The following is a 26,947-nucleotide window of genomic DNA, read 5'->3' as shown; positions in this document are numbered from 1 at the left end:
ACTATCTTTAAGTCCCAGTAAATAAAATAAATTGGGGGGTTGTATTTCGGGGATATACTGCAAGTTGTATTTTAGGTCTTAATTTGTGGCTTATTGAGATATATTTATATACATAAAACTATGCAAAAAGGCTAAGTAGGTAATATAGTACAAACCAGGTACAAAGGGCGAGAAGCTGTTGACTGGTTCCACTCCCAGGTATGATGCTGTTTACATACAGAACACAGCTCAATGAATGGGTGAAGAGTTAGGAGAGTCCCCCTGCTACCACCAGGGGTGGGAAGTAGTCGTCTGCCGAGAAAAAGGGCGGAAATAATAAAGACGAGTTCTGCATTTATCTTACATCTCACACATCCTTCTTCGTCTCTCATATTGTAGGGTCATTTAGAGTTCATAAGCTGTGTCTATAGGATGGTTCATACTGGACAAGACCAGATCATACTGGTATAGTACTGGGGGCAGGAGACCCTCCGTATGGACATATATGTCCCCTATGTAATCTCCATCATGTCCAGTCTTCACAGTAATAGGTAAATGTGCGGTTCTGCTTTACACTGATGTGATGAATGTAATCCGCCTGATTATGTCTGCTGATAATAAATTACTCTCCAGATGAAGACACCTGGAAACATTGTATCTAAGTCTTTCTTTCTCTTCAGTGCATCGTAAGGGACTTAATTTGAAACATACTGACAGAATTGGAGACCATCTGACATCTCTCCTAAATTCCAGAAAAGAGAGTTTCCATCACAGCGGTCTTAGTAAATTAACTCCCATAAGTCCTCTTGCTCTGACATTACTACTGATATACCAAGGCCTGGATGTATAAAGACATCCACAGACCACCAAGTGAGATGTCTAACTGGCTGTGAATGATCTCCATGGGACAGTTAGCAATAAAATCTCCCATATAGGAGACCAGTAGACAGTTCGGCCTCGTTTACACCTGTGTATTTTGGTCGGTATCTTTTATCTGTATTTGGAAGCCAAAAATGAGAGCGGAACTTAACAGAGAAACGTATAATGTAAAGATTTACAATTACACATCTTCCATGTTCTAGAGCTACTCCTAGTTTTATCTTACGAACACTGAGGTAAGATACTGACCAGAACACACACGTGTGAATGAGCTCCTTCATTAATTGTTCCCCAGAGAAAGACACCTGGAGACATTAGGTGTCATTTACTAAGTTGAAATACGCCTGAATTAGGCAGATGGCAACTATGCCCCACTCACGCCAGGCCTAATATTGTGGGTGAGGACAGGCAGGCTTGTCTTATTCGCTGTTTTCTACGCCATTAATGGTCTAAATCTACAACAGCTCGGAAGTTGTCTTACATTTAGAAGCGACAGTGGATCTGCCCAACTTATGAAGAGACGGTCTTAATAAATGTCCCCCATTGTATCTATGTCTTTCTTTCTCTCCTAAGCATCATAAAGGACTCAAGCTAAACCTGAGACATGGAGGCCCCAAAGTGTGAACATGGAGTCTCTGATCACTTGGAATTCATTCTGTCTGATTAACCTCCCTGGCGGTATGATTATGTCAGGAATTTTGTACCAAAAGTGGTACAATTTTTTGCATAAATATTTTATGGGCACAAATGACAGTAAAATGGCAGTCAAGGGGCACTGTACAGTCATCAAATGTCAGATCTGAGGTTATACAGTGTAATCCTCTCAGATTACAATGTATAACCTCTTTTATGTGTGTTTGTCACTTTTTATGTTTATATTTATTAGAATTTCCCGCCCAGTTCCGCTCTGCTGCTCGTAGGGAATGGAACCAGGAAGTCAAATGCCGGCCGGTGTTCTGCCAGATCTCTATACCTTGCGAAAAGTCTATACCGGAAGTGACGCGGCCGCACAGGAATCAGCTGGAGGAGGGTGTGCGCAAGCGCACATCCACTGGCTTAGGAAAGAATCGTTGCAGCGCCGCGATAGAAGTACTTCATGCACCGCACGTGCGCACTTAGGGGTATAGAGATTTTGCAGCGCAAAATGTTGCATCAGATCTCCCTACCCCTGAGTGCGCACGCGCGCACAAATCATCAGATCAAATCAGGATGAGCTGCAACTGATGATTTGTGCGCGCGTGCGCACTCAGGGGTAGGGAGATCTGATGCAACATTGTGCGCTGCAAAATCTCTATACCCCTAAGTGCGCACGCTCAGTGCACAAAGTACTTCTATCTCGGCGCTGCAACGATTCTTTCCTAAGCCAGTGGATGTGCGCTTGCGCAGCGCCGCGCACGCCCTCCTCCAGCTGATTCCTGTGTGGCCGCGTCACTTCCGGTGCGGCAACGTCACTTCCGGTATAGACTTTTCGCAAGGTATAGAGATCTGGCAGAACACAAGCGGAGGACATCGCCGGTTCGCCGGCAGAAGGTGAAGGGACTCTGCAATGTTACGCTCGGGGTTACCGCTCCTGGCACCGAAAATTAACCCCGAGTCACGCTCAGGAATACCGTCAGGGAGGTTAAACTATCCTCACCTATGAATGGACGGTAACATTCTCATTCCTTTCTCCGCTCCACAGCACCTACGCCTCCTGCAGACACCATGGCAATCATCACACCTGGCCTCAACACATCCCCCCAACCAGGAGATCTTTATACATGGCCTCAATACATCCCCCTGACCAGGCAATCATCACACCTGGCCTCAACACTTCTTCCCCACCAGATGATCTTCACACCTGGCCTCAACACATCCCCCCAACCAGGAGATCTTTATACATGGCCTCAATACATCCCCCTGACCAGGCAATCATCACACATGGCCTCAACATATCTACCTGACCAGGTGATCTTCACAAATGACATTGACAAATCCCTCTTACCAGGCGATCAGAGAAAATCGTAAAAAGTGTGAGACCACTTGTTAGGCGCTGCTGGCATATGGATAAGTCCTCGGGATTAATAATATTCTTTTATTGAATTCAAGTCTTACTAAGTCTTACCAGGCAATCATCACACAAGGGCTCAAGATCAGTTCCTGATTCTTCCAGAAACGGATCCTCTGCTTTTCTTTTTTTTAATTCTCCCTGACTGATCAGCATATAGGCGGATAGGGATGTGTATAACTACCAGGCCAGCACCGACTGACAGATGGGTCCTGCTGTAACGGCAGGGATCAGAGATAACTTGTCAGGAGCTTCCTCAGCCAAATGACCGTGCAGAGCTATGCTGGGAAGGTTGCCATGCTGACCTGTTAAATCCTGGCAGGTCGGCCTGTCAGTGTGACTGGTCAATGAACAAATCAGATTTCTGATTCTGTGTCCAATCCTAGATCAGACCACTGATGAAGAAGTCGGGAATGGACTTCGAAATGCGTCTGGTGTGAAAGAGAGGACAGAACACCTGTACAACCTGCTCTGCAAAAGAACATACCAGACATCGCAAGAGGAAGCGCCTCCATTACTATTATCAAGTAACGACCTGTCCATTCAGACGAGACATATGGAGCCGACATACACACGTGTGATGCTGACTGGAGGCGAAGTATCCAGCCCTCACTACCAGCGAAAGCTCCCCTCGTACGCCAGGACAGGTAAGCGGCCAACACACCCGTGTACAGTGGGACGCCAGTGTTAAAAGCCGGTGAGTACAGGCTTGCTATTTCTGTACCTATGAAAAAGACAACAGTGGAAGTATCCAAAAACAAGACATACTAAGAGAACGTGTGACTGTCCCTGTTGGTCCATTTTGCAGCATGATCTACTGAACTGGTGGACATACAGGCCAGATTTAATGTGGACTGATATTGGATCAATAATGACAGTCAAATAGCACAAGATTGTGTTCTGTACCTTTTATATCTATACAATTTTTTAGCGGTTTACACTTTTCTCCCCCCACCAGGTGGCCATAGTGTGGATTGTCACAAAACTATTACCTACATAATACAGGGGGTTCATCCTTTCTCTATGTTCCCTTTTATTGTATTACATTTTTATTATTGTTATTAAATTAGCTGCATTTTTATTAATATTGTTAATATTAAATTTGTTTCACCTTTGACCCTCTGCGTGACCTCAGATTTCAGAGTGCTGGTCTCCATTTTAATATTTTCTGTTAAATAGGGGTGGATCAGATATGACTATCTACAGGCTACATTTAGGTGCACCTGTGAGTCCTGGGCCATATCAGCCAGTCTTGAGTGGGACTGGCAGACTGCTCCCTCCTCCCATTGCTAGCATGGTTACATGCTGGAGGTAACTGGTGAGTTGTTTGTGAGTCGGCCTCATCCTCCTTTAATTTTCCCACTGGCCCCTGGTATTGCCCATATGGCACAGGTAGGTGAGTGTTAGGTCCCGGGCTACTTGAGAAACCTTGGCGCGGTGCTCGGGCTCAGACATGTCCTACACTGTAGGACATGTTGGCTAATCAGTTTGAGGGTTTAGTAAGACCGCAGAGTGCACCTGTCCCTGTTATTATTATGTTATACTACTACTAGTGGGCCTGCACCAGTATTCTGTTATCAGCACCACAGACGTATCCAAGGTCCCTAGCAGAAAAGTCCATCCCACCTTGCAGTAGACTCTGGTGAATACCTAGAGGTTGCCCCAGTTTTATACTACCCGGTGTGGTTTTGGATGGCTGGTAGCAGGTTGAGGTTCACTGACTGTGGTCCAGATGATCACTAGTAGTCCCTAAGATAAGATAACTCGAATCTTGGATGTTTAATCTCCTAGATGCAACAGTCAATAGCACTCGTGACATCTAAGCAGTTAGAGGTAGAGGGCTATCTCGGTCCCCATGACTGCAATCACAGGCTGTCGATGTGTTGCTTTGAGGTGTTATATTTTTTTTCACATCAGTGAAGGTTATATAACTTCAAAAGCTCAATCTTTTCAATAGTTTGTAAACAAATTTTGGCATGATCTCATATTCGATTCTTATGTTATGCAGGTTTGAAGACAACATGGCCTAGTCTTCAGCAGATTTCAGAGCAATGGAGAGCAGGGCAGTGATGTATTTCCTGTTTCTGATGTCGGCCAAAGACATTCATGGTGACATGGTGCAAACAATTGACAGGTGTCCTTCGTCCTCCACAGTAAAAAACAGGTGACAAGTGCCCTTTGGGGAGACCTCCAGGGGTGATCGTTCCAGAAACCATAGATGCCATTCATGACATGATTCTGGAAGACCAGCAAGTTTCTGCTGTGAAGATAGCCATGACTGTAAATATTTCCAGAGAAAGAGTTGGATCTATAATTCACGGTCATCTCGACATGAGGAAGGTGTCTGCCAACTGGGTCCCTAAATGTTTTTCAGCAGATCAAAAGTGTGCCGAGTGCGGGCCTCCTGGGGAACTATGCAGGATTTTTGGCAGGATTCTGATGCTTTCCTTTCTTGATGGTTGACAATGGATGAGACATGGATTTTTATTTATGATCCTGAGTCAAAAGAGTAGTCAAAACAATGGAGACAGTGGTTTTCCAGAGTGCAGAAGTGGTCATCCAAGACTATGCATTTTCTATCCTCTGGGATAAAGGTAGAATACTGCTTGTGGTCTACCTTCCAAATTGGTCTACTACCACAGTTGTGCATTATACAACACTTTTGAATAAATTAACGGAGGCATTGAAGTCAAAAAGGTGCGGAATGTCGACCTAAGATGTGGTGTTCTTGCACAACAATGCATCACCCAAAACAAACTGTCTGACTTGGGCTTTGATGTGCTGGATCATCCTCCATTTTAGCCTGATCTAGCACCCTCTATCCCCTCTGTCTAACAGACTATCATCTATTTTCTAATTTGAAGAAAAACCTCATGGGAACCTTTCTGACACAACTGCCATGATTAATGCCTGGTTTGCCACCCAACAAAAATCTGGACGGGTTTAAGATGTTTTAACACAGTAGTCCGAAGTGCATGGTTATATCAGGGGGCTATGTAGAATAACTGTTTAAATTCAGAGTTCTATCTCAATTTTCTTGTGGTCAAAGCCAAGGGCTTACTAGCACCACCTCATATATACAGTGGAGAAAATAAGTATTTGATACACTGGTGATTTTGCAAGTTTTCCCGCCTACAAAGAATGGAGAGGTCTGTAATTTTTATCGTAGGTAATTGCGCCCCTTATTGATTTGTTTGCTGCCAAGTCTTGGTCCTTGTGGCCCGTTTTTTTTCCTAATTTTGCCATAGTTAGATGGAGCGAGGGGCCTGTTGGCACCTATATATCCCGGGGATATTCCTCTGGGCTCGGCCTGTACTCAGCGGCGGTCCCGGCTGCGTCAGATGATGACTTCCGGGTCAGCGGTGCGCGTATTTCGGCGGCTGTTTTTAGCTGCACTTCGGCCCCTGGTGTGCCTAATCAGTGTTTTTGCCCGAGATTTATTCATATAATCGGGGGGTGGCCCTGCTGTTTTATTTTTATAAATAATGTAGTGACAGTGGGTCACTCCCGGCCGGGGGGGGGGGGGGGGGGGCAGAGCTATGCTAGGGGGAGGGTCTGTTAGCTGAAAAAGCTCAGCAGACGCCAGACTCTCCCTCTGCCTGCAGTGAGTCCATTTTAAACTACTTTCCAAGTTGTTTTGCAGATGGAGTCTCCCAATGGTGACCAGCATGGGAAATCCTCCCATAAACAGAAGCACCTAACTTGTGCCAACTGTGAGATGCCGGACTCCGATGAATGCAATAGGTGTCCCTTATGCTGTCCTCCTCCGACGCAACCTACGATGGGTGACATGTTCGGCTGATGAAGGAATTCATGGGTAATTCCATTATGGAGATCAAGAGCGCCCTTTCTTTTAAGAGGGCCAGAGTTTTATCGCCAGGTCCTGTACCTATGGCTGAAGACATCATTTCGGTTGAAGACCGTTCCTCCTCCTCTGATGAAGATGATGCCACTTATCTTTTTCCTGCTGAGAAGACGCAAAGACTTCTACGCTCCATCCGATCAAGGGATCATGATGTTGAGCAAGGGGAAGCTCCACCGTCCACCTCTAGGGGGCCAAGGGCCTTTAAAGTGGATAAAGATTTAAAAAAGCTTCTGCTAACTGAATGGAAGCATCCTGAAAAAGGTCCAGTTCTCATGAAGAGATTTAAACTGATGTTTCCTCTCCAGGAGTCGGAATCAAAACTGTGGGTACCGCCTCCGAAGGTCGATATGGCGATCTCCAAGTTGTCTAAGAGGACCTTAGTTCCTTCTGATGACGGAAGCAACCTTCAGGGTCCATTAGATCGGAGGGCCGAGTGCACTCTGAGGCACAGCTATTCCGCAGCTGCAGCCTCTGCTTCAGTTGCAGTTGCTTCCTCAGAAGTCGCTGAGTTTGTTCGGTCCAGCGTTCTCAGAATCCAGTTGGACCTGGAATCTGGAGTCTCCAGAACTGAACTGCTAGACCAGTTCAAGACCTTGCTCCTCGAAACTGACTTTTTGTGTGATGCTATTCCTCACAGCACCTGAAATTAGCCACCAAAGGCATGGCTCTCTCTTCTGCCAGTCGGCGGCCCCTATGGTTGCGTCCCTGGGTTGCCGATAATGCCTCCAAATTCAATCTGCGTGGCTTACCATATGAACCAGGAAGACTCTTTGGTTCAGAATTAGATAAGTTAATGGAGAGCCTGGCGGATAAAAAGAGGGGAAGTCCCTCCCCCAACAATCCTTTCAGGGCTGGAGTAGGCCCAGAAGTTCTAGAACCCAGGGTCCCTCCAGGTCTCAGAGACGTCAGGAGTCGTCCAGACGCGGACGGGGTCGCGGTCGTGGAAAGAACCATAGAAAGGAAGCGCATCTATGACTCTCCCGCTTACCTTCCCCCATCCCCTCCAAATCGTCTGGGCGATGCTCAGAATTTCAGTTCCCCTTCGGTTGGAGATCGTCTAAGTTTATTTCAGCAGGCCTGGCTGCAAAATATTCCGGACCAGTGGGTCCTAGAAATAATTATGTTGGGGTACAAAATAGATTTTCTGTCCCCTCCCCAAGAGAAGTTTGTTTTAACCAGAACCCTAAACCAGACCAAACAGTCTATCTTAGAGGATTCTTTCCTCTTTTATGTTCAAAAAAGGGCCCTAGAGGAAGTTCCTCCTTGCGAACAAGGGCTGGGAGTATACTCCCCCGTTTTTCTAGTCCCGAAGCTGTTGGACGATTGGCGCATGATCATAGACCTGCGTTACCTAAATCGGTTCAGAAGACCAAAGATCTTCAGAATGGAGACCATTCGATCACTTATCAGCATCCTAAACCCCGGCGATCTAATGATCACCTTAGATCTAAAGAATGCTTACCTTCATATCCCCATTCATCCAGCTCACAGGAGATTTTTAAGAATTGCGGTCTTCAGGGGTGGTAAAACATTACCAGTTTGCTGTGCTGCCTTTTGGCATTTCCTCCGCTCCCCACACTTTCACAAAAGTTGTGGCTCCGGTTGTCGCCCAACTCAGGCTTCAAGGGCTAGAAATCGTGCCATACCTAGACGACTGGCTTCTAAAAGCCGCCACTCTAGACATTCTTTTATCTCATCTTCAGCTGGCTCTTCAGTCTCTCCAGCGCTTGGGCTGGCTTATAAATTGGGAAAAATCTGAGATCGTTCCATCTACTTCCAGGATGTTCCTGGGTTTTCTGGTAGACTCCGAACGGATGACTCTTTCCCTCTCTCCAGAGAGGAAGGATCGAGTGATAAGAGCCGCGCAGTTCCTCATGGCACCTCGGCGGGTGTCCATCAGAACACTCATGAAGATGTTAGGCCACATGTCAGCATCTGCAGAAGCAGTTCCTTGGGCCCTATGGCACCTACATCCACTTCAGAAAGAAGTGTTAGCAGTCTGGAATCGCAACCCCAAGGGGTTGGAAAAGACGCACTCCCTGTCTACCGAAGTCCATTCCTCCCTCAGGTGGTGGAGGAACCTATCAGATGGGAGGTCCTTGATTCAACCTCATTGATCACGTTGACCACAGACGCCTCCCTTCTAGGTTGGGGAGCCCATCTGGAGGAGAATCCAGTACAAGGTACCTGGAGTCCGCAGGAGAGGCTTCTCTCATCCAATCTGAGAGAATTGAGAGCAGTTTGTCTCGCTCTCTACCATTTTGCTCCTCTTATCCGCGGGAAGGCGGTAAGAGTCCGCTCGGACAATACCACGGTAGTGGCTTACATCAACAGACAGGGAGGCACAAGATCTCAACCTCTCCTCCAGGAAGTTGGTTTAATTCTTGCTTGGGCAGAAACCAGTCTATCCCACTTTTCGGCTGTTCACATCAGAGGGAATCTCAACATAGTTGCAGATTGGCTGAGTCGGGGTCTGCCAGTTCCAGGCGATGGTCATTGAACAGAGATGTTTTTACCCAGATCACACTCCGGTGGGGTGTTCCAGAGATCGACTTGATGGCGACCCGTTGAACGCCAAGGTGGACAGATTCTGCTCCCTCTACAAGGAGGACAATCCTCTGGCGACAGACGCTCTGTCCATAACATGGAGGTTCAGGCTGGCTTACATATTCCCTCCAATTTCCATGATACCAAGGGTATTGACAAAAATAAAGCAAGACCAGACCCCGGTCTTGGTTCACCCAGCTCATGAAGATGAGTCAGGGCACAAATTGGAGACTTCCCCTAACGCAGGACCTTGTGTATCAGGACACATGTCCCTGCCTAGATCTGAGGAGACTCAGTCTGATAGCCTGGAGATTGACAGGTCCCTACTAGAAGCTAGAGGGCTTTCTGCGGAAGTCTTGAGAACCATTTCACACTCCAGAGCGGAGTCTACAAACAAAGCTTACTCAAGGATATACAAGATCTTCCTTCAGTGGTGTGCTGATAAAGAGGTTGTACCCTCAGATCCTCCTCTTTCAGCGATTCTACAGTTTCTGCAGGACGGCCAGGACAAGGGTCTAAGCCCGTCAACGCTCAGAGTTCATACCAGTGCGCTTTCTGCCTTTTTTCAGCAAGAGGATTGGAGAACTTCAGGCCTTGGGGGCCGCTGAGCCTTATACCCTTTTCCTCCAGGACAAAGTTCTGTTGAGGTTTCTAACGACCTTTGTCCCCAAGGTACCATCATTTAGAAATACTAATCAGACCATCACCTTACCGGTTTTATGTCCCTCTCCCTCATCTCCGGAGAAAGAATCCCTCTATTCCTTGGACATTTCAAGAAATCTCAGAATCTACCTGAACAGAACTGCAGACTTCAGAAGATCCGAACACCTCCTGCTGTCCTTGTCGGGAAAAACGAAGGTCTAAAGGCCTCTAAACCCTCGTTGAGTAGATGGGTAAAAGAGGCAATCTATGAAGCTTTTCTAGCTCAGGGGTTGGCTCCTCCATCCTTTGTCTCCGCCCACTCTACAAGGGCAGTATCTACTTCGTACGCATAGAAAAGTTTGGTTCCGCTAGAACAAATCTGTGCTGCTGCAACCTCTTGGAGCTCCCACAGCACCTTTATAAAGCATTACCACCAACACTATAGGCGCTTTGAGGGAGTGGTATTTGGACGTACCTTTCTCAGTGCCGCCCTCTCATAGAAGAAAAAGAGAACGGGGAACCCTCCCAATTTGTCTGTTGCTCCTTGCTAGGTCCCCACTTGTGCTGCTGGTTAGGACGTAAGGGAAGTGTTAATTTTTAACGTAAATTTGCTTTCCCTTAGTCCTAACAGCAGCACACAAATTTCCCACCCTATTTTTGTTTGTGTACTTGCTGATAAAGCACTGGTTAAAGGGCGGGCATCCCTTTATAGGGGGTGGGTTAATTGTTTAATTGTCTTGGTAGTAATTTGAATAAATAAAAATTCCACCTGTCCTACCAGTTTCACAGGGGAGAACTCCACACTTGTGCTGCTGTTAGGACTAAGGGAAAACAATTTACGTTAAAATTAACGCTTATACTCACAAAAGCAAGTGGTATATAGGCATATCAAGCAAATATAACAGCCTCGTGCTCCTGCCAGGCAAATGCAGCCCTATCCTCTTATACGGTTGAAAAAAAAAAAAAAGATGGAGGTGTCGTTCAGATCTCATTTCAGACAGTTTGCTGAGAAGCCGGCAATTGCACCAAAGTAATGAAAAAAGTGCGAGTCTCATCAATATCTAACTAGGCACACAAGTTCTAAAAAAAAAAAAAAACTTCTTGAACCTTCGTGCATGGTATCTCCTGAAGTAGACGTCACCATATCAAAATTATTTAGAGGCACTTTGGTCCCTGGTGAGGATGGGTATAGTTTTTGCGGATCCGATAGATGGAAGATTGGATGGTGCTTTGCACGGAGGCTGCCTCTCACAAAGGGCCGGATTTACGGTACAGTGGGCCAGACCCGGTACAGCGGGTAGAAAATATTTATGGTAAAACCTTGGGGGGCAGATGTCCACTCAAAGAATACACTCTGTGCAATGGACTATCATCCGAATAGGCTTTTCGGACCAGAGAATGGCCCACTTGTGGAAAATCGGTAAAAAACAAAATCTAAAATTCGCTCTTCCAAGAGAGGAAGGGAGCGTAGAAGATCGGAGTGGAGAAGACATCTGCGTCAAGAGGTGCATCTCCAGAGGATCCTCTACACTGCGAACAAGTTCAATGGTTATTCTAAGCTGAATGTTCCTGCACTCGTCAGATCGCAGAAGATAAACAGCTCAAGGACGGGCATTTACCAGCTTTGGCTGGTTGGGAATCCCTGGTCCGTTGACTTGGGAAATACAGCCTGTCCTGGAAAAATCAAGGATATTCCTAGTCCCAAAACCTCAGATGAGGTGGAGGACTATTGTGGATCTGAGGTATCTAAATAGGTTCATATGCAATAAAAATTGCGATAGGGTTAGAGGAGAGCAAATACCTAGTGTATGTCATTGGGTGCGGAGTCATCAAACCCAAGTAAAAAAAATAGAGGCGATAAGGAATTGGCCCCGACCTGTCACCTCTAGGCAAGTAAAGTAATTCCTGGGAATGGTGGGCTATTATATGAGGTTCGTTCCCCATTTTGCCACTTCAGCAGCTCCATTGACAGGGCTCTTGAAGAGACGGAACTCTGTGAAGGTTCACTGGAATGACTAGGCGGAAGATGCTTTCTCTGCTTGGAAGTCGGCCCTGTGTGGGTCCCCGGTTTTGGTGACGCCTGACTTCAAAAAGGAGTTTATTGTACAGACCAAAGCCTTTGAAGTAGGCCTCGGTGCTGTACTGTCTCAGAAGTCAACAGGGAGGAACATCCCGTTGTCTTCCTCAGCCGTAAGCTCACTCCAGCCGAGACCAGGTACAGTATAGTGGAGAGAGCGTGCCTGGCCATCAAGTGGGCACTCGAGTCTCTCCGCTATTATCTGTTGTGGAGAAAGTTACGTCTGGTGACCGACCACTCCCCTCTCAAGTGGATGAGCCAGGCCAAAGAGAGGAATGCTCGGGTCACCAGATGGTTCTTGTCCTTGCAAAACTTTAAGTTTACAGTAGAACACAGGGCAGGCCGGTTACAGGGAAACGCGGATGCCCTGTTCCGGGTACACTGTCTGGCGGGGGGGGTATGTGACATAGCAATGGGTTTTGTTTGGGAAGGCAGGTATTTTCCTCCCAAAATGGGCGGCTGGGCTGATTTCCAGTCAGGTGAGGTCAAATACCGGACTGGAGTTTAAGTGTGGGTTTTTGGATTACCTGGCTGTCCTTTAAATAGGCAGCTGGGCTCAGAAGCTGAGTCTCTGTTTTGGGATCTGAAGCATGGTGCTGTGCTGGAAGTTTCAGAGCCGCATGAGGGCTGCACGCTGGGAAACAGGCCCCCTAAAGCCTGCTGTGAACTGCCGGGGATAAAACGGCTAACAAGGTGACATGTCTGTTCTATGGACTTTTCATTGTGTGAATTAACACCAAGACTGTAATGAGTTGTTTTTCTTTTGCTTTTTTCTGTGAATAAAGACTGACATTTTAATTTACGAACTTGTTTTGCCTCTGTACTGCGTCCGCTTACCCTGCCTGATAGAGCGAATCCTCACAATACGTATAGAGTAGCAAGGAACAGCTTATTAAATTTAAGATTTAATATAATAACAGTACAGTGCTAAAAGTTACAAAAAGATGACAAAAAGGGACATACTGAGAATCAAACAGTACAGAAATAGAATGAGGATGAAATAATGGATGGCATACCAGTTAGATCGGTGAGGGATCTACACTGGGATAACAGTGGAAAGTTGGCCAGACTTACACTAGGTGTATCCCCAGGAATCTGAACCAGGTGTGGTTTACAGTAGACTTAGACAGCCTCCTTCACCCTCCTTTTTGTCATTGACAGGGGGCTGCCCAATTTGAATGCAAAAAGTGGAAGGTTGTATGGCATAATTCTAATTTGAGCAAAAACATCTTGTAGGTGTCCCCGAGTAGGATAATGGCACCACCAAGGTTTACACAACATTTTTATCAACCCAGGCATACCAAACACAAATATGAAATATTATCAGGCCAACCAATATATAATTTGGTAGGTTTCCTAAGGCTAAAAATCCTGGTGCGTGTGCTTGGAACACGCTGACTTACAGTGATGACATCAATTGACCATGGGACTTCCATTCCAATATTATATAATCACTCACATTTATCATCATTACATTCACACAGAGAAAGCTTCATTCCAACAACTCTTTTTGGTGTGTTATTTTTGTGTCAGAGTGTATAAAGTTATTTACTTGGTGATCCCTGAGCGCTACTTGTATTTTCCTCTATTTGTGAGAAACTCATCAAGGAATGTCAGTAGTATTAAGTCAGAGCAACTGGACTGGTGTTTCACAAGTCATCCGACTGTCTTTGTAAATTACAATACCTTATATGAGAAATCTCCGACACTAGTGATTCATGGTTCAGCCATGGAGGTAAGGTGTTGATTGCATTTGCATTAATGATGTTATTAGGTGTAATTGTACTGCATCAGGAGAGGTGTTAGGACAGCATTGTAAGTGGCAGTGTATATTGCCGGAGATTTCTTGTACTAGCCATTCTAATTGAGAAAGCAATTCAGATGACCAGTGAAAAGTCTTCGAGAAAAACAAATACATGTCCAGTTGCTCTGATTTATTACTACTGATATATCATTAGTCTGACCTAGATGAATGAAGACCTCAACAGACCACCAAGGAAGATATGAGATGTATAACTGGCTGTGCATGATCTCTATAGGAGAGTAGGCAATAAAAGCTCCATTGGAAGAGACCAATAGACAGTAAGGCCTCATTCACACTTTTGTATTTCGGTCGGTATCTTGTATCAGTATCTGTAAGCCGTAACAGGGAACGGAATAAAACAGAGAAAAGTATAATGGAAAGTCTTCCATGTTCGGGAGCTACTCCTAGTTTTATCCTACAAATACTGGTGTACGATACTGACCAGAATACACAAGTGTGAATGAGGCAAAGAGAAGGAAATGGAAGGAAATAGAAGATCTGGGTTTTTAAACAAATTATTGTCAACTCAGACTGTTACTTTCCCCATCACCTTTATCTTCATATATTGTATTAATGAAGAGCAAATACCCATTCCATATGTCCACATAGGTTACATAAAAGTCTACAGGAGATGTCCTTCCGTTTCTCACTGTGTCCCTCTGGATTCTCCTGCAGTGTTGGCGGAGGTATAAATACAGTAAGAAGCAAGGTCCATGGGGACAATTCATCTTCACTGCTCTGACAGTAAACAACGCTCTTCTTCTTCTTCTTCAATACTTTTCCTCCATGGATCCTGGTCACTGTTGACCTCAGAGAAATATAATTTGGCTCTTCGGCAGACCCAGGGTAATTCCACAGAAAAATATACTCTCATATAGGCTAATGCATGTAAACACTTCCACATTCCAAACAAGAATTTAGTTTCTTCTATGTGTAAATTCTCAGATGAGTTTCAAATTCAGATTTTCTTTTTCACATAAAGAAAATCAAAATGGCTTCTCTCCAATGTGAACTTTCTCATGTGTAGTGAGACTTGACTTTCGTGTAAAACAGTCACCACATTTGGAGCATATAAATGTTTTTTCTTCTGTGTGACTTCTCTGATGCACCTTGAGGCTCCCTTTATAAAGAAAACCTTTCCCACATTCTGCACATGAATACGGCATCTCTCCTGTGTGAATTCTCTCATGATCAGCAAGCTGTGATTTATATATAAAACCTTTCCCACATTCTGCACATGAATACGGGTTCTCTACTTTGTGACTTCTCTTATGATCATCAAGACTTGATTTATGTACATAACATTTAACACATTTGGAACATGAAAATATTTTCTCCCCTGTGTGAATTTTCTGATGTAAAATAAGACTTGACTTTTTTGTAAAACATTTGCCGCATTCTGAGCATGAATTAAACATCTCTACTGGGTGAATTCTTCTGTGTGCATATAGACCTGAAATGTTCGTGAACTTTTTTCCACATTTCCCACAATAAAAACTTGTAACCTTTTTCGGCCCGGTACTTGTGTTAGAAATCTGTGATTGGTCAGGAGAAGGTTCCTTATGATTAGGAGCATTATATGACAGATCTGGTCTGTGAAGTCCTGGATGGACATTACAGGTAATGAGGTTTTCTCCTGAAGAGCCATGCCCGATATCTTCATCTTCTCCTGTATAATTTAGTGATAAGATGAAGTTTCCCTCAGAGTTCTTACTGGGATTTTCTGTTAGGATTAAAAAGAGATTTTATGTTTTCTTTCCAAACAGTAAAGAAGACAATTCTAGAAGCTTCCTATCAGGCTGTGTGCAGTTTTTGATGTAGTTTTATGTCGAAAGGACGGAGAAAATCATTGTGGTCGTGTCCTTATAATTATAATGGATGGATGATAAAGTCCAGGACTCTGCTCTACACTCACCGATCACTTCTATTACATGAACACAGACCTGAAAACATTCAGAAATCTGAGAATCCCACCCTTCTCTGACAATCAGGCCTGTCCTCTGCCACCACAGTTGGTCCTTAGATATCAAGTGGAGATGATTTTACTACAATAACCTAAACTCTTCGTGAACGGCCTATTTTAGACCTTACAGGGGTTGTCCACTCCTTTATAATTAATAGCCTATCCTCAGGCTGGGCCTCCAGTATCTGATTGTCAGGGGTCCCACACCTCTGATTAGGTCCATCCATTGTGCTTTGGACAGAGCTGGTTCATGTAGTGCTGCTACTATTGAGATGAATGGAAGCAGCACTGCAGTAACCGGTTTCGTCCACAGACTGAGCAGTGTAGTTCCAGCGCTGACTTCCTGCACCGGAACTACTGCAGAACAGTTGATCAGCAGAGGACAAGGTGTTGGATCCCCACCAATCAGATAGTGAAGGTCGATCCTGAGGACAGGTCATCACTTGTAAAGGAATAGACAATACTAGAGTTGAGCGGACACCTGGATGTTCAGGTTCGGCCGAACTTCACAAAAAAGTTCGAGTTTGGGACCCGAACTTGACCCCAAACCCGAACCCCATTAAAGTCAATGGAGACCCGAACTTTGGAGCACTAAAATGGCTCTAAAAAAGTCATGGAAAGGGGTAGAGGGCTGCAAATGGCAGCAAAATGTGGTTAAGAGCATGGCAAGTGCTCTGCAAACAAATGTGGATAGGGAAATGACTTCAAATAACATAAAAATATAAAATAATAATCTTGATCTAGGAGGACGAGATCCATATGGAGTAGGAGGTTGAGGAGGCGGTGGACGTAGCGGTGTAAGTGGAAGCGGCGGTGGAGGAGGAGGAGGTAGCCAACACTGGTTTTTGGTTTTAATTTAATAAAAAAAATAATTAAATTAGGGTATACCCCAAAATAGTGGGAAATATCCAAAATACAAGAATGAGCAATTGCGCTGCAGTATAACAATGGCTGGTTAGTGCCGGTATACATGTCTATTCTGCACAAGGTACGGACAAGTCCTGAGGGATCCAGGCCTGGTTCATTTTAATGAACGTGAGCTTGTCCACATTGGCTGTGGACAGGCGGCTGCGCTTGTCTGTGATGACGCCCCCTGCCGTGCTGAATACACGTTCAGATAATACACTGGCTGAAGGGCAGGCCAGCACCTCCAAGGCGTAAAGGGCAAGCTCAGGCCATGTGCCCAATTTGGAGACCCAGAAGTTGAAGGGGGCAGACCAGTCATTCAGTACGTGTAGGCGTGTGCACACATACTGCTCCACCATGTTGCTTAAATGCTGCCTCCTGCTAAGCTGTTCCATATCAGCTGGTGGTGCTGGTTGTTGTGGCGTGCTGACAAAGCTTCTCCACATTTGGGCCATGTTAACCCTGCCTTCTGAGGTGCTGGCGGTGCCCCAGCTGCGTTGGCGACCTCTTCCTCGTCCTTTGCCTTCGCCTTGTGCTTCCACTGTGCCCCCACTGTCAGGTGGGAATGCCACCAGCAGCGTACTCGCGCATCTTACGATCACGCTCCAGTGAGGGAATTAAGGACGGTACGTTGTCCTTGTAACGGGGATCCATCAGCGTGGCCTCCCAGTAATCAGCACAAGTTAGAATGTGGGCAACTCGAAGTGGGCATAGAAGTGGGATAGTAACGCTGAGAACGGCGTTATCGGCACTGGCCATGTTGGTAGAGTACTCAAAACAGCGCAACAAGAAACACAGGTCTCGCATGGAGGCCCAGTCATTGGTGGTGAAGTGGTGCTGTTCCGCAGAGCGACTCACCCGTGCGTGCTGCAGCTGAAACTCCACTATGGCCTGCTGCTGCTCGCACAGTCTGGCCAGCATGTGCAAGGTGGAGTTTCACCTGGTGGGCACATCGCATATGAGGCGGTGAGCAGGAAGGCCGAAGTTACGCTGCAGCGCTGACAGGCGAGCAGCAGCAGGGTGAGAACTCCGGAAGCGCGCACAGATGGCCCGCACTTTATGCAGCAGCTCTGCACACCTAATTTTGTCCCCCACTTGGTTGAGCAGGGCAGGGATGGCTCGCCTGGAAAAGTAGTGGCGGCTGGGCACGACGTACTGTGGGACAGCCACCGCCATAAGGCTTTTAAAACTCTCCGTCTCCACCAGACGGAATGACAGCATTTCAAAGGGCAGTAATTTTGAAATGCTGGCATTCAGGGCTAGGTAATGCGGGTGGGTAGGGGGGTACTTCCTCTTCCTCTCCAGTGTTTTGGAGATGGAGAGCTGAACGCTTCTGTGGGACATTGTGGAGATGCTTGGTGACCCAGATGGTGGTGTTGCTGTCAGATCCTCTGTTTGCGGGGTGGCAGGTGGCACTGTCACTCCAGGGGTGGATGAAGAGGCCGAGACTGCAGCAGAAGAGGAAGCAGGAGGAGCCAGAGACCTTTCTTAGTTTTTGAGGTGTCTACTTCACTGCAGCTCGTGCTTTGCACTTAAATGCCTGGTCATGCAGGTTGTGCTCAGGTTGAGAACGTTTATGCCTCGCTTCAGGCTCTGATTGGACAGCGTGCAAGCCACTCATGTCTTGTCGTCAGCACATTGTCTGAAGAACTGCCACGCCAGGGAACACCTTGGAGCTGGCTTTGGTGTGCTCGGTCCCTTGCTGCGGTGGGCAGTAGGAGGTGTACTGTCTAGAGGACGGCCGCTCCGCTATTGCACTGTCACGACCGCTATCCCAGCAGCAGTCGTGTCGCACCAGACAGAGGGGAAGGGGGACCCTTATCTACGGATGGGAAATAGAATGGCCACCCCTGACTAACCCTCAGCTGGCACCTGTCTGCCCTGATACCCTAGACGGGGTGTGAACCCGTGCGGCGAGCAGGATGCCTAAAACCCTCAGTCGCCCTAACTAGACTGGACTGGGGAAAGGCCGATGGGAGCGCTAGTCACCATCACTCACGTCTAGGAAAACAACAGGGGAAGACAGCAACAAACAATCTATGGCAGTGATAGACTTATCCAGTCACGAGCAGAGAAGGCGATCCCAAACACGACAGTCCACGCCGGACAAGAGCTCCACAGCAACACCATCAAACGATCTCCTTCCAAGGTCAGAGTAGCACTGGTAGTAAGGACTATATCTGGCAATGACTGCAAGTGAAAGTGAAACTAATATAGTAGCTGGGAGTGGCAGACAGGACTCACCTGAGGAGGATGCCTACAAACTCCCAGTCAGGACAAAAAGGTTCACAAGGCAAAACCCAGATGACATACCCTGAACCACGGAGCAAACTCACAAGCTATCGCGAGTAGCAAGTCACTGCGACCTTCTCCTCCCAGACCTGTCTGGATCAGTCACAGTCGTGACAGTACCCCCCTTTCTACGAGGGGCCCCTGGACCCTCAAGACCAGGCCTCTCCGGATGGGAGCTATGAAAAGCCCGAATGAGTCTGTCCGCTTTTATCTCTGATGCTGGAACCCACATTCTCTCTTCGGAACCATAACCTCTCCAGTGCACCAGGTACTGAAGAGAGCGGCGAACATATCGTGAATCAACAATCTTTTCTACCTGAAACTCAAGACTGCCATCAACAACCACCGGTGGAGGCAGTAGTGGCAATGGTTCAGGAGGTTCTACATATCTCTTAAGCAGAGATCTGTGGAAGACGTTATGGATCCTTAGAGTCTGAGGTAGCTCCAGACGAAAAGCCACCGGGTTAATGATCTTAATTACCCTATAAGGACCAATAAATCTGGGACCTAATTTCCACGAGGGAACCTTCAACTTGATATTTCTGGTAGACAACCACACCAAGTCATTCACCCCAAGGTCCGGACCTTCAGAGCGCTTCCTATCAGCCGCACGTTTGTATCTACCACCAATTCTCTTCAAACTTTCTTGCACACTCTGCCACACTGAAGAAAGTGAAGACGCAAATCGTTCCTCCTCGGGAATCCCAGACGGCCCCCCCTCACTAAACGTACAAAACTGAGGATGGAAACCATACGCACCAAAAAATGGTGACTTATCGGTGGATTCTTGACGACGATTATTAATGGCAAACTCGGCTAACGGTAAATAAGATGACCATTCCTCCTGATTTTCGGAAACAAAGCATCTCAAATATGTCTCTAGGTTTTGATTGGTACGTTCAGTCTGACCGTTGGACTGTGGATGGAAAGATGAAGAAAACGACAGATGAACCCCTAAACGAGAACAAAAAGCTTTCCAAAATTTAGAAACGAATTGGGTACCACGATCCGAAACAATATCGGAAGGGACCCCGTGAAGCTTCACGATGTGGTCAATAAAAACCTGAGCCAGTGTGTTAGCATTAGGCAATGCGGCAAGAGCAATAAAGTGCACCATTTTGCTGAATCTGTCAACAACTACAAGAATAACAGTCTTCCCCGCTGATACTGGTAGATCCGTAATGAAATCCATTGACAGGTGCGTCCAAGGCCTGTTGGGGATGGCCAGAGGTAAAAGACGCCCTGCCGGACGAGTATGATCTACCTTAGAACGAGCACAGGTAGCACATGCAGACACAAAATTCAACACCTCCTGGCGCCATTTAGGCCACCAGAACCGACGAGACACTAACTCAGAGGTTGCCCTACTACCTGGGTGTCCTGCCAGTGTGGAGTTATGGTGTTCTTTTAGTATCTCCAGTCGTAAATTTTCTGGCACAAACAGTTTACCCGAGGGGCAGGAGGCCGGGGCGTCCCCCTGAGCTTCCAACACCCTCCCCTCCAAACCTGAGTGTAATGCAGAGACCACCACCCCCTTTTGCAAAATGGGCTCTGGTACCTCAACATCACCCCCTCCAGGAAAACTTTGAGACAATGCATCCGCCTTAGTATTTTTTGCCCCCCGGGCGATAGGTTATTACAAAATTAAACCTAGTAAAAAATAACGACCACCGAGCCTGTCTAGGGGTGAGACGTTTAGCAGACTCCAGATACAATAAGTTTTTGTGATCAGTAATCACCGTGACGGGATGAACCGCCCCCTCCAAAAAATGATGCCACTCCTCAAAAGCCAACTTAATAGCCAAAAGTTCCCTGTTGCCAATATCATAGTTCCTTTCTGCAGTAGACAATTTCTTCGAAAAGAAAGCACACGGACGCCATTCACCAGGGGACGGGCCCTGAGATAGTACCGCTCCCACCCCCACCTCTGATGTGTCAACCTCTACAATAAAAGGAAGCGAGACATCTGGCTGTACGAGAATAGGGGCCGAGGTGAATCTCTCCTTCAGAGATGCAAAGGCAGTTTTGGCTGCATGTGACCATTTGGAAAAATCGGATCCCTTTCGGGTCATGTCCGTCAGTGGTTTGACCACTAAGGAATAGTTCTTTATAAACTTTCTATAAAAATTGGCAAACCCCAGGAAGCGTTGCAATGCCTTCAGGTTCTCAGGCAGATCCCAGTCTATAATCGCCCGGACTTTCTCTGGATCCATGCGGAAACCTGAATCTGACAACACATACCCCAGAAATGGCAGTTCTTTTACAGCGAACACACATTTTTCTAACTTAGCAAACAATTTGTTGGCCCTTAATATCTGCAGCACTTGTCTCACATGGACCTTATGTGTATCCAGATCCGGGGAATAGACCAGGATGTCATCAAGATATATCACAACAAATCTCCCGATAAGGTGACTAAAAATATTGTTGACAAAATGTTGGAATACCGCAGGCGCATTAGTAAGACCAAATGGCATGACCAGATTTTCATAATGCCCTTCCGGAGTATTAAAAGCAGTCTTCCACTCATCCCCCTCTTTGATGCGAACCAGGTTATAGGCTCCTCTGAGATCCATTTTGGAGAACCATTTAGCACCAGCAACCTGATTAAAGAGGTCGGGAATGAGAGGAAGAGGATAGGGATCTCGGATAGTTATCCGGTTTAATTCCCGGAAATCCAGGCAAGGACGTAGGCCCCCATCTTTCTTTTTAACGAAAAAGAACCCTGCAGCCACAGGTGAAGAAGAGGGTCTGATGTGTCCCTTAGCCAAACTCTCCGAAATATAATCTTTCATAGCCTTCCTCTCCGGGCCGGAAAGATTGTATAACCGGGTTTTAGGTAGTTTTGCCCCAGGTAATAGATTAATCGGGCAATCATATGGACGATGAGGTGGTAACCCCTGACAACCCTTCTCAGAGAACACATCCATAAAATCTGACAGAAAGGCAGGTAAAGATGTTACAGAGAGTGTAGAGCACCTACTACTCAAGCAGTTGTCCTTACAATGTTCACTCCACTCCACAATCTCCCCGGCCTGCCAATCCACCACTGGATTTTGAGTCACCAGCCAGGGAAGCCCCAATACCATAGGAGCCGGAAGACCGTCCAGGACATAACAAGAGATATGCTCTTTATGGAGGTCCCCTACCTGAAAATGGATATTATGGATGATCTGAGTTAACTCTCTCTGAGTAAGAGGGGAGGAGTCGATGGCAAACACAGGAATAGTTCTGCATACCGGTTCCGGAATAAAACCCAGAGCCTGAGCAAACCGTGAATTTACCAAGTTGACCCCTGCCCCACTGTCCAAGAAAACGGAACAGATCTCAGTCTTATTGCCCGCCTCAACGGTAGCGGACAACAAAAACTGAGACATGCGTATGGAGGAAACGAATACGCCCAGACTGTTCTCCTCCGCACAATCTGGGGACTCTAGTTTTCCGGCGGCTCCTTAGTTTGTGGTCTCTTGGGTTCTGAGGGACAAACCTTTACAAAATGACCCCTCCCCCCACAACGAAAACAAACCTCTGACCTACGGCGGAACTTAGGAGGATTCACCCGTCTAGTGGCGCCCCCTATTTGCATTGGTTCGACTGGACCATAACAGACCGATCCCTGCCCTATAGAGGCCTCCGTAAAATTTTATAGTCTCTCCCTGAGTCGTCTGTCGATTCTTATGGACAGAGACATAGCAGTCTCAAGAGACCCAGGGACCTCGTATACCGCCAGCGCGTCTTTTAATTTTTCAGACAACCCCTGGCAGAACTGACTCCTACGGGCCGAGTCGTTCCATAAAGTATCAGTAGCCCACCTACGGAATTCGGAACAATATAGTTCAGCAGACCGGTTCTCTTGCCGAAGTCTACGTAGTTTAGACTCAGCCAGTGAGACCCTGTCCGGGTCATCATATACGAGACCCAGGGCTTCAAAAAACTCCTCCACTGATCGTAAGGCCGGAGAGTCTGATGGTAGGGAGAAAGCCCAAGCCTGCGGATCTCCTTGCAGGAGAGAAATTACAATGCCCACCCGTTGTTCCTCACTGCCGGAGGATCTAGGGCGTAACCTGAAGAACAATTTGCAAGCTTCTCTGAAGGTTACAAATTGGTCTCTCCCTCCTGAGAACCTATCAGGTAAAGCCACTTTTGGCTCAGGAGTACCTTGGTTACCCGTAGCAACGGTGGAACCCAAGGATTGCTGCTGCAGCACTGTTGCTTTTAATCCTGCCACTTCAAGGGATAACTCCTGTAATTGTTTCGCCAAAACCAAAACCGGATCCATAGTGGAACAGACAAAATACAAAGCAAAACAGCAAGCAGAAAAAAAAGAAAAGAAAGAAATGTCACTAGACTGGACTGGGGAAAGGCCGATGGGAGCGCTAGTCACCATCACTCACGTCTAGGAAAACAACAGGGGAAGACAGCAACAAACAATCTATGGCAGTGATAGACTTATCCAGTCACGAGCAGAGAAGGCGATCCCAAACACGACAGTCCACGGCGGACAAGAGCTCCACAGCAACACCATCAAACGATCTCCTTCCAAGGTCAGAGTAGCACTGGTAGTAAGGACTATATATGGCAATGACTGCAAGTGAAAGTGAAACTAATATAGTAGCTGGGAGTGGCAGACAGGACTCACCTGAGGAGGATGCCTACAAACTCCCAGTCAGGACAAAAAGGTTCACAAGGCAAAACCCAGATGACATACCCTGAACCACGGAGCAAACTCACAAGCAAGTCGCTGCGACCTTCTCCTCCCAGACCTGTCTGGATCAGTCACAGTCGTGACATGCACCATGCTCCCTCTTCTGCTGGGCTGGTGGCTCTGTGCTTCCTCCGAACTACATAGGTCACTCGCATGACCTTGATTCCATGTGGGGTCGAGGACCTCATCGTCCTCCACATCATCTTCCACCCAGTCTTCACCCCTGACTTCCTCCTTGGTCTGCACACTGCAGAAAGCCACAGCAGTTGGCACCTGTGTTTCGTCATCATCCGAGACGTGCTGCGGTGGTTCTCCCATGTACTCATCTTGAAACATAAGTGGTTGGGCATCGGTCCACTCAATCTCTTCCACTTTTGGGGCAGGGCTAGGTGGATGGCCCTGGGAAACCCTGCTAGCAGAGTCATCAAAAAGAAGAAGAGACTGCTGACTGACTTGGGGCTCAGACTGCTTGGCTGATTTGCAAGGGGGTGAGGTGAAAGACTGATGGACATCGGCTGCAGGTACCAACTGTGGCCTTTCAGCAGGAGACTGGGTGGGAGACAATGTGAAGGAATTGGATCCACTGTCAGCAACCCAATCTACTATCGCCTGTACATGTTCAGGCCTCACCATTCGTAGAGCAGCATTAGGCCCGACCAAATACCGCTGCAGGTTCTGTCGCCTACTCGCACCTGAGGAAGGGGTTTCATTTGGTCGTGTAGCTGGCACAGATCGACCACGTCCTCTCCCTGCAACAGGAGCTCCACCAGCAGCACCACAACTCGGGCCACGACCCTTATTTGACGCTGTCCTCATTCTCCGCAAATTTAGGATCTTGCCCAAAATTTGTGTTTTTTAATAACAGAATATTATTGCAGTATTTCAAGCTTGTATTTCACACTGACAAATGCTGCAAAGGCCCCAGCTGTAGGGTATTGCAAAAAATGGGATATTTTTTCAAACCCAGAATATAATTGCAGTATTTCAAGCTTGGATTTGACTGTCACAAATGCACATATGCTGTGCTGGTGCACTGAACTTGCATAAAATGGCCGCCGACGCCCACCTAACTAACAGACAGATAAAAGTTATTTTTCTCTGTCTCTGGGCTCAGGGCAGGGTAAAAAGATTGTGCCCTGCACCCACAAAACAACATTTATGTAGATCGCTGAGTTAACAAGCACTTCTGATTAAAGACTCTCTCCTATTCTCTCCCTCACAGCAGCAGCATCCTCTCCCTACACTAAGCACAGCAGAGAGACGTGCAGCGCTACGTGACTCCAGCTTATATAGAGGCTGGGTCACATGCTGCACTGGCCAATCACAGACATGCCATTAGTAGGCATGGCTGTGATGGCTTCTAAGGGCGCACAGGCAAACGCTTGTTGTTTGGCTGCTCTGCAGCCTTTCAAAAAGCGCCATTAACTCGCCGAACACCGAACCCGAACTTTTACTGAAAAGTTCAGGTCCGGGGTCCAGGGTCCAAAAATCCTTTACAGTTCGGGTTCGCTCAACCCTAGACAATACCCTTATTTGTAGTAATTTATTTTTAGGTTTATTTTATTTATTTTTCAGAAAATAGCAATAGATAAAAAGTGTCAATCCATGAAAGTAATACAATTCATATACATCTATAAACATTCTCAAAGCACAAGTCACTGAAATGTAATGTCATTTTGTCATACAAACCAGTCGGACTAAGTCAGATGACTAGCAAAAGGTCTTCAAGAAAAAAATATAACAAGTCCAGTTCTTCTGACCTATCACTACTGATATACCGTGACCAAGATGAATGAGAACCTTCACAGAAAGCTCCATAAGGGTTGTGGCTGTACCAGGTTACTACAGCACAGCTGCCCTTAACTTTAATGGCAGCTGAGCTGCAGTAACCCAGCAGGGCCACTGCACTTTGAACGGCGCTGTGTTTCCTATTTCATTAAAGGTGCTAGATCCTTCAAGGAACAGCTGACCGTGAAGGAGTGGCAATCAGACCTTTACGGATCAGATAATAATGTCATATGCTGAGGATAACCCATCAATATCAAGAGCCTGGAAAACCCCTTAAAGGGGTTATCCAAGTTATATTTATTGATGACCTATCCTCAGGATAGGTCATCAATATCAGATCGGCGGGGGTCCGACACCCGGCACCCCCTCCGATCAGCTGTTTGAATAGAAGGCATGTGCGGTGTCAGCGCTGCCTCCTCTTCACTGTTTACCTTCTAGCCGTTGCATCTGCAGTGGTGAGCAGGTGTAATTACACCCAAGCCTTCCTATTGAAATGAATGGGACGGCTTGGGTGTAATTACACCTGCTCACCACTGCAGATGCAACGGCTAGAAGGTAAACAGTGAAGAGGAGGCAGCGCTGACACCGCACATGCCTTCTATTCAAACAGCTGATCGGAGGGGGTGTCGGGTGTCGGACCCCCGCCGATCTGATATTGATGACCTATCCTGAGGATAGGTCATCAATAAATATAACTTGGATAACCCCTTTAAGTTGGTTAAACTGAGTTTCCTCAGACCCTGGGCATCACTGCAGCCGTTCATTGCAGCCGGCGTGCCTCCAAAACCTGATGCTAAGCCGAGTGTCCAGCCTGGAGCATGAGAGGATGGAGAGAAGAGCTGGGAGAAGATTTCTCCTGCACTGTACATAACACAGGGGTCACTGCCCGGAGTGCTACTTTACTGCAGCTGTAAGGTGGAGTCTCACCTGAAGAAACCTCCCAATTCCCTTCCTCCATTCATTACTCCATACCTGTGGTCACATGGACTGGAATGTCCTCCTCCACCTCACTCTTACACGGGGGATCGCCCATCATCCGCTCTTCTTCATCCTCCACTTTAATATCAGTCACATCTTCCCCCTGATTTGTCATCTGTAACAATTCAGGACAATACAGCAGACAGGTGGGAAATCTAACATATCCACATAAGAGACCCCCACCATCTATGACCCCTCTATGACTGCAGGACCCCCCTATATAGATATGTATAGGGCTCAGCTCCATCTACCTGATGGTTCTCTGGGAGCTTCTCCTCTGGACAGTCCTGGGAATACAGAGGACGGGGACATCTCTCGGGGGGATTTCTTTCTACGAGTCCATCTGTAAGAAACACACAGGGACAGGAGAGATTATTACATGTGACGATGAGATGATGGGAGTAGTATCTATGTGATCTTTACACTTTTATAATCAGGACGATCCCCTCTTACCTGGTGATGTCAGAGGCCGGGG

The 26,947-nt window shown here is 46.8% G+C and overlaps 2 protein-coding genes across 2 annotated transcripts in view; both read right to left on the bottom strand.

The window, feature by feature from the left end:
* Positions 1–26,947, bottom strand: part of LOC120998306 (oocyte zinc finger protein XlCOF7.1-like) — a 1,981,422-nt gene that overhangs the window by 841,705 nt on the left and 1,112,770 nt on the right. The gene's annotated exons all lie outside the window — the stretch shown is intronic.
* LOC120998386 (gastrula zinc finger protein XlCGF67.1-like) lies at positions 13,338–26,586 on the bottom strand. Its single transcript, XM_040429055.1, has 2 exons — positions 26,422–26,586; positions 13,338–15,563 (listed from the first exon to the last, which is right to left on the bottom strand). Exons 1-2 carry the CDS (start codon positions 26,450–26,452, stop codon positions 14,827–14,829), a joined length of 768 nt encoding a protein of 255 aa, XP_040284989.1. The 5' UTR covers positions 26,453–26,586; the 3' UTR covers positions 13,338–14,826.

Source organism: Bufo bufo, chromosome 4, assembly GCF_905171765.1.
Source record: "Bufo bufo chromosome 4, aBufBuf1.1, whole genome shotgun sequence".
Lineage (NCBI taxonomy): Eukaryota > Metazoa > Chordata > Amphibia > Anura > Bufonidae > Bufo > Bufo bufo.
Note: the sequence above shows the minus strand (reverse complement) of the source record. Positions and strands in the feature narration are given on the sequence as shown.